Here is an 8,470-nt window from a genome sequence, read left to right on the forward strand (position 1 = left end):
CTTATTCTTGCTTGTAGGTGTTGGTCATTTCTGATATTTTAATCTCTGCCTCTTCCCAGCAAAATGACAATACAAAAGATAACTTTTCACTATCAAATTTAGTCGTGCACTTGAGAAAATCTCGTTTTGCATTAAGTACACAGTGAAATAACTTAAAATGAAATTGATTTGGTTAACCTTTGTGTCCACATACCTAGTACTGGACTTTAGTGGTTTATTTTATTCACGCAAGTACACACAGACTGTGTCTATGATGCTCAAATAGATCCATCCTCATCATACTTTTCACAATAAGAGTTTGTCTGAAATAAGTTACTGCACAAGGTTTTTAGTAGGAACCATGGTCATAAAACCGACGCTCGATAACTGCAACGTAATGTGTGTGATTTTTCTCGAATTCATTATTTTTTCATAAATATTTAAAACAATTAAAGTGTAGGTGTTTATTGATTATTTAAAAAATGAGAGATAATAATCCAACTTGCGAAAGTACTCCACCCACATAAACACAATTCAATGTTTCTGTTATCATAAAAGTTCTAAATTATTCGGAAATGTCTCGTTTTAGAGCATTAATTCGTAAAGGTTAAAACTGTACAAATAAACAGGATGGCTTCAGGATCTCCTTTACGTTGAAGGACCAACACTCCCCATTTCCCCAGGATGAGTTATTGAGGTTCGGTCCGCGGCCTCCTCTGACAGCTCGCTGTGATGACATTCTATTTTTGGTTCCGTTCCCCGACAGAGATGTGACCAAAGTCGACTTCTTTCCTGTAATGTCCCATTGTTGCAGAAAGCCCAAGATACGAAAGTAAGACCTGAATTCGTTCTGGGGTCGATAGGATCTCTACAACTGTTTACAAAATCAATCAATTCTCCCATAAATCTTCAGGAAGAGGTCGCTTCAAAACACACCTGCACAAACAATCAGGATTCTGCCAATATTTTCAAATTTTCAGAAATAAATGCATATATTTTAATAAAATATTTTGCAAAGCTCAAAACAAGACGATAATAAAGCTTACAATGTTCATCTTGTTCACATTCAATTAGATGCATTTATATTTCTATATAGTAATGGTGCACATGTTTCACAAGTAATAGGTATGTATCAGGCATTTTAAATGGAGTTTCAATCATTTATAATACGTTTTAATTTATCTTGTTTCACTGAGCGAGACCAAGGGCATTTGGTAATTTTTCAATCTTGTCTTTAGCATTGTAAAGAGATATAAGTTGGCAATAAAGTAATATAAGCAAAATATGTAAGGTATGAAACAACAGGACATAAATTTTAATACGTGAGATGATAGAAATCAGTACAATTCAAAAATGATGCGTGTTTATACATGAAACACCTAGCGGATAATTGCATTAAAGAAATACAGATAATTTAGGGTTAACACATTTTTGAGTTTTGTTTAATCTTGTCCCAAATTCGTTATCTCTTGACTGTAATTACATTTCCGATAATTAACTCAAAAACACTCTTTTTGTTGAAAATATAGGAAATTATGTATTGATAAGTAACAAACACATTAAATGGAGTATCAATCGTTTCGGGTTAAAGCGCGTGTCATATAATTTTACAGCTGATAATTGAAGATAGTTAAAACGAAATAAATATTTATTTAATTAAATGAAATTAATTATTTCTGACATTTCGCTTACTTGTTGAGGTAGTTTATGTATTCACACACTTTACAGGTTATTAGAAAACAAATGGTGGGGGAGGTCTGATTTTTTTAAAGAACTGCGGTAGCACTCACCTCTTCGTTAAATAAATGAGCCATTTAATTAGTGTTTGTTTTAACACCGATTGATTGAAGGCTTCCAACTCAAATCCCAGCTCAGATGGAACATACCACTGAGGGATGGATAAAGCCATACAGTGTTGATTAAAAGTTCAGATTCCGGAAGCGAAGTTAAGGTACAAAATATTTTTACATGTCTTTAATTGTATCACAAAATTAAAATAGAAGAAAACTCCTCTCCCGTTCCCATATTTGTGGGATATGATTGTCGATGCTAATGTTTGGAAATCCCATCTTCGAATGGTTAGATCCACATAGAACAGATACTTCCTGTTTAAAAGTGATAGTATGAAGCCGTCAAAGCCACTGGAGGTGGGGTTTCCTTTTTCGACAAAGGAACTTTTTGCGTATGTTATTGGTATTTAACGAATTTGTGGAGGAAGCCCTTTTCACTTGAGGTTGATTTCACTTTTCCCGAAGATTGGTACCATGTCTACTGGATCTCTCAGTGACACTGAGGACATACAAGAAATGGAATTACAGCGGCTCCAGCTCGAATGTAACGGATTGAAACACGAGTCGAACGACACGGAATTCTATATCTCTGCTGAAAACACTGACGAATCGAGCTCTGACTGCAGCTCCAAGAGAAAGAGGCGGGGAACTGTTCGGAAAAAGCAACTGTCCAGGCGAGGCAAAGAGGGCAAACAATCACAGAGAAACGCTGCCAACGCCAGGGAGAGAGCCAGGATGAGAGTCCTGAGCAAAGCCTTCTCCAGATTAAAAACCAGCCTGCCCTGGGTGCCATCAGATACCAAACTCTCCAAACTTGACACCCTCAGACTGGCAGCTAGCTACATCGCACATTTAAGGCAAATCTTGGCAAATGATAAATACGAAAATGGATACGTCCATCCGGTAAATCTGGTAAGAAAATGCGGATATTGCATAAACAAGTAACTAGAGGGAATCTAAATTCCTCGCGACTTCTATGCATAAAGTGTAAACGGCATTGAGATTAACATGGGGTGTTATAATGTTTAATATGCATCCACATTTGATTTAAAGTACTGCTAAAACACAAAGAGGTTTACGCAGGACCAATATTAAATCAACATCAGCACTAGGTTAATGGTGGGCTGCAACGGAAGTATACTTTTAGGTTTTAGGTGTAGATGTTGTACATTGCAAGTAAACTGATTACCTTACGATACAACATGTAAGTATTATTCTAATAACTAACTTCACATAAATCAATTTCTCCCATATCTCTTTCTGTGCTCTTAAGATTCTATGAACTTCTACATTCCAACCCAAGGACTAAACTAAACTGACCAATCGCCATATATTCCAGCCAATGAAAATCGTAGAAAACAGGCAGGTGCATCTTTGCCAGCTACATTTCACTTCTAAAATATAAATAAAAATAACGTTGGGTAAGTCCAGAACCAGGGGTCGCAGTCTAAGGATAAGGGGTAAGCCATTTAGGACCGAGATGAGGAGAAACTTCTTCACCCAGAGAATGTGGGAATTCTCTACCACAGAAAGTTGTTGAGGCCAATTCACTAAATATATTCAAAAAGGAGTTAGATATAGTCCTTACTACTAGGGGGATCAAGGGGCATGGTGAGAAAGCAGGAATGGGATACTGAAGTTGCATGTTCAGCCATGAACTCATTGAATGACGATGCAGGCTCGAAGGGCCTACTCCTGCACCTATTTTCTATGTTTCTTATGTTTCTATATATGAAAGTTTTAATAACAGTCCAGAAATCATTTTGTAGCATGCATAACATGTATTGTTGCACATTTCACGACCTCTTCCAACACACACAGGAGGTGTTTATAGGAACGTTTCGATATAATGCAATATTAGAAGCTATTGCACAATGTTATAAAACACATCCGAGCTCTCCCACACAGATTTCACTTTGCCATAAAACTCGCGATCCCACACAGACAGCTTCTCGTTTAAACTCGCAATTACACCAGGTGGGATGTTTGTGTCAATAAACCCGTGACCGACATGTAAGTAATACCTTCAGCGGGAAAATCTGAGGAAAAGGAGCTGGCTTCATTGACACATCATTCAGATAACATGGTTTGTGTATAAGGCGCTATCATGTATTATTTCTCAACATTTGGAAGTGAAGCCCATTCCGCGATCGGGAGCTTTCCTGCTTTCACTTTATCATCTGGCGACAGATTTCGCCAGCTGCCAAATCAGAAAATGGCAAATATTAAAACAAAAATGATTTATCTTGTGTTATGATAGTTACTATTTATATAACTTTCCATGATAATTGTTAACTCAACTTCTGCGTCAAAACGTGCTGAAACGGTTTTCTTTAAATTGGGAGTTAAAGTATTTCAACTTTCAAATAACTTCTCATTTATCGTGCTTCCTTTTACATAATTACAGACTTGTGTTTTATTAATTTCTAAAGTGTGTATTTGTGAGCTAATTCTATTGGATGTTGCATTTTAAATCTATATACATCTCTTGCACAATTGTCTCTGTGCGGTTGATCGCTGAGTGTGACTCGGCTCGTAATTGTGAGATTTAACAGGACAGCGGCGTTTTAGGAATCAGACCATTAAATGATCAGCATTGTTTTGGGAGCTACTAGGCAACGAATTATTTCAGTTCAATTAATATTGGGAAGTTTACAGGAAGCTCGGGCTATTGAAAGATTTCTACAGTTATTCAAGTCATGTAATATATTAGGACAAAGCAATAATGCTATTTAAAAATATGAAATCCTACAAGAGTAAATGGATAACATTTCTGGAGCGTTTTTGTGGAAGAGTTTCCAAGTCTCTCACTGGGTCTGGTTTCATTAAAAAGGGCAGGTTTTTAAAAATTGCATCGGATGGTCAACCACAAAACACAGAATTACAGAAATGTGTTCATGTTGGGATTCAAAATAAAAAGATACAAAGGATTTTCGTTCGAAGCGAAACCCTTCGGGCTAACATTTTTTAACTAATAATCTCCCAGATTGATTACTTGCAAGAAACTTTTAACAAACGATTTCCTGTATTTCCAATTGTATATCTGTATATGGACAAGACATGATTGGTCGTTTTAATGTAATTATCTTTGAATATATGAATAATGTTAATTAGAGTTGAGCATCGCAATATCCTTTCCGAGTTGTTGGTCCAACTAGTTACAAAGCATCAGTTTCCCGCTTCAAATCTGCCGCACACACAGCTCCCTGTCTGATTGGGGATTCTGTGTCACTTTCCCATTGTATATTAAATTTATTGCATGTATCGTATAGATTTTCTGTATAACTCGATCTATGTTCCTGTGGAATGTTATTTGATGCTGAGCTGTTGAAACAGAGCTCAAAATGCATATTTCCTAATTTATGTAAAGCGCTTGCGGACATAACACGTTCCTCACTGTGTCACTAGTGGGCAGTAGATTATTATTCTAACTCATGTATTTCAAATTTCAGACCTGGCCTTTCGTGGTTTCAGGAAGATCAGAAGTTGAGAGCAAAGATCTCGCTGCCTCGTCCAGACTGTGTGGGACTACAGCCTAGCAATACGAGCAAGCTCCCAGTTCAACTCACTCGACGAGCAGGTTTCGGCGTTGTGACGCTTGACCAGGCAGATAGTGTGGGCTGTCCCAATGGGAGGGGTCAGCATTCCATCGTCACTTCATTTTTTTAAAAAATTTCCGTGTATTAACTGCATGCTTTGCAGGACAAAGCTTTGAATCGCGACAAAATGTCATGAGTAGGGGAGAGAGTAGAGAAACATTGATGCACTGTACCTCTGACCTTCCAGAGGACTGTCTGGTCAATGGGAGATATACAATGGACACACAATAAGGACCAACTATGCACGTTACGTTATACAGCGTAGGATCAGACATGCTGTCCTCCACGCATTGAAAGCACATTCAGTATTAACATAAATAATAATTTAGAAAACTAAATTTAGAGAACGGTATTATCTAGCGATATATAAATTGTGAAATAATGGCCACAATAAGTATGAGAAAGAACAAGTCGCTTTCCAACAGTATTGCATAGTTATTTTTGTAATCTTGTATAGTGCCCCGTGGATGAAAACGCCACCATCCCCTTCGCCTCCAATGTTTTGTTACAAATTAGTATTTTGAGTGTTACTCTCACACGTCTTAACCTTGATTTCTATGGTTATCGTTTACTCTTTGAATGTACAGTTTTGGAATTTTTTATAAAAAAGATTTTCACTGTAGTTTTATTTTGAAAATAATGTTATAAACGGAAACAATAGCACTTTACATGTTTACCATCAAAAATGTTTGTTACTGTAAGATTTTACATTAAGAGAGCAATTTAAAGTTGTTCGCACAGAATTTCTAAATACCAGTCGAAATTTATACCTATATGTCAGGAACTCCAAACATTTATTCCCTAGTTTATTTTAAAGCAGGTGACCCCAATTTGTGGACCTACCTTTCAGCTTTGAAGCCTGACTGACTACTTTACTTTTCTAATTGTTTATATATATGAGTTTTGAGAACTTTTTATCATGAAAATAATTAATACAACAACTGGTGCACTGTGGCTGCAGTGTGTACTATCTCTAGGATGCACTGCAGCAACTCGCCAAGGCTTCTTCAACAGCACCTCCTAAACCTGTGATCTTTACCACCTAGAAGGACACGGTTAGCAGGTGCATGGGAACACCATCACCTGCAAGTTCCTTTCCAAGTCGCACACCATCCCAACTTGGACATATTTTACTGTTCCTTCGTGGTTGCTGAAAATCCTAGAACTTTCTACAAAAAAGCACTGTGGACGCAAGAAGATGACTCATCACCAGAACCTTCTTAATGTCAACTAGGGATGGACATATTAAATACTGCCTTTGCTAGCGATGCCCACATCCTGAGAATGAATTAAAATAATTTGTCTTCTTCTAGGATATCACACCAGTAGTATGTGCCCAAACACTCCTGTTCTCTGATATTCAATGTTTGCCACATAACATGGGCAAATATGTAACTGTTGTCTCAACAGGATAACAATGTGTGTTTGCTCTGTACTAAAGCAGCTGGAATAAAGCCCTGCCAAACAATAGGGTAATTAGAAAAGACTTTGTGGCTAACTGTACCATTATTATGTTTTAATGAGTGAAAGGAGCTAAGTAGCTTAGCAGTTTTAAAACAAAATCAGGAAAATATATCTGACACTAAAGTCCAAAAAGCCCTAATTTCATTACATATTTTCGAGCCCTGCATTCCTCAGCTTCATTCCAGTGCAATAGGCATCACGAATGTGCCTTTCTGCTCAAGTCTCAATGAAAGTAGAGCTAATACCACATTCATTCATGTAGTGTGAAACCAGTCACCAACTCTTACACAGTGCAGTCAATATAACATTCCAAATAATTCTCGTATCTCAACACAACTTATTTACATGCAGTACCTATCAGCCTAACATCAGCATAAGCAGAATAAGCCATTTAAAGAGTCAACATTTGTAGGAAAGATTTGCAGCTTATTAATTATTTGGCAATCATTTTAATCATTGTTTTGAAAGATGCATTATTCCACAATAGAATCCTAAATCAATTTGCTCTGAATGGTCTGTACAATAAACCTTAAATGTTGTCACAAATTTCAGATAATAAATATACTTCCAAACCATTGTGTTTAGTGGTTTTCTTTGATAACTGTTTTGTGGTAATTAATCACCTAATTTAACCACTGGATGGCATGCTGTACAAAAATCCAATTATTTTATTAACTTGTTTAAAATATTTTACCAAGGCATTGCATTGACATGAACCAAATGATTTAGCAGGTTATTGATGGCAATATATAAACACTATACATTTAAATTATAAAACAGTTCATTTAATTTTTTTAGAAGAAAGTACATTATGCTGTATTGCAAGTCATTTTCTAAAATATATATGTAAGACAAGAACTAATGAGATAGTAAACTGTATGATTTATTTCATAGACAAGGTGGTTCTAAGACCTATCAAATATATGAATAAAAATGCTCCCTTTCCCTCTCCTTGCCTATTCTGGGACTACAAAATAAACTAAATGAGATATGTGAAACCCCAACTATTAAAATTAATAATTCTAATATGTAACATCACACAATATATAAAATTGACAATTTCTGCAGGCAATAGGTTTTGTAATTGGAAGATGACATAGGAATCGTGTCAGTTTCTCTGGTGGAAATGCACACAAATACCTAAGAAACAATTTTAACTTTTCATAGCATAGTACATATGACAGCAGTAATGATACAAATTAATTAGAAACTCAGAAATTTGGAACAAGATAAACTTAAATATTAATCCAACATTGTTAATAGTGGCTCTAAATGGAGAAAATGGATAGTAAATAAAGTATAAAGTTATGCTTTACACAGTCTCAACTTGAACTATTGGAAAATAATGGGTTGGATCCTGCTCTCAGCAGCCAATAAACAGTGCTGGCCGTTTGTGACACTTGCATTTTCTATGGGCTTTTAAATGACAAGTTCCTGTCAGTCAACTGTCCAAAAAGCGCAGTGCCCTCTACAGAGCATCTGGGACCTGTGTGAACAGGGCAAGCGACTGTGTATGTCCTTAACCAATCAGATTGAAGAATCATTAATGAGCAGCACAGAGTTTGAACGAGGAAGTGTATGTTAGAATATTTAATTTAATTTCAAATCAGGTACAGAAAGCAAAATAAAGAGAGGAAA

At 36.3% G+C, this 8,470-nt stretch overlaps 1 protein-coding gene across 1 annotated transcript; it reads left to right on the plus strand.

Moving 5' to 3' along the window:
- Window positions 1–2,200: 2,200 nt before the first annotated feature.
- LOC139259712 (transcription factor 21) lies at window positions 2,201–6,300 on the plus strand. Its single transcript, XM_070875306.1, has 2 exons — window positions 2,201–2,681; window positions 5,222–6,300. The coding sequence occupies exons 1-2, from the start codon at window positions 2,244–2,246 to the stop codon at window positions 5,306–5,308; spliced, it is 525 nt and encodes a 174-aa protein (XP_070731407.1). The 5' UTR covers window positions 2,201–2,243; the 3' UTR covers window positions 5,309–6,300.
- Window positions 6,301–8,470: the final 2,170 nt, after the last annotated feature.

The sequence above is a fragment of the Pristiophorus japonicus genome, chromosome 1 (assembly GCF_044704955.1).
Source record: "Pristiophorus japonicus isolate sPriJap1 chromosome 1, sPriJap1.hap1, whole genome shotgun sequence".
Taxonomy (NCBI): domain Eukaryota; kingdom Metazoa; phylum Chordata; class Chondrichthyes; family Pristiophoridae; genus Pristiophorus; species Pristiophorus japonicus.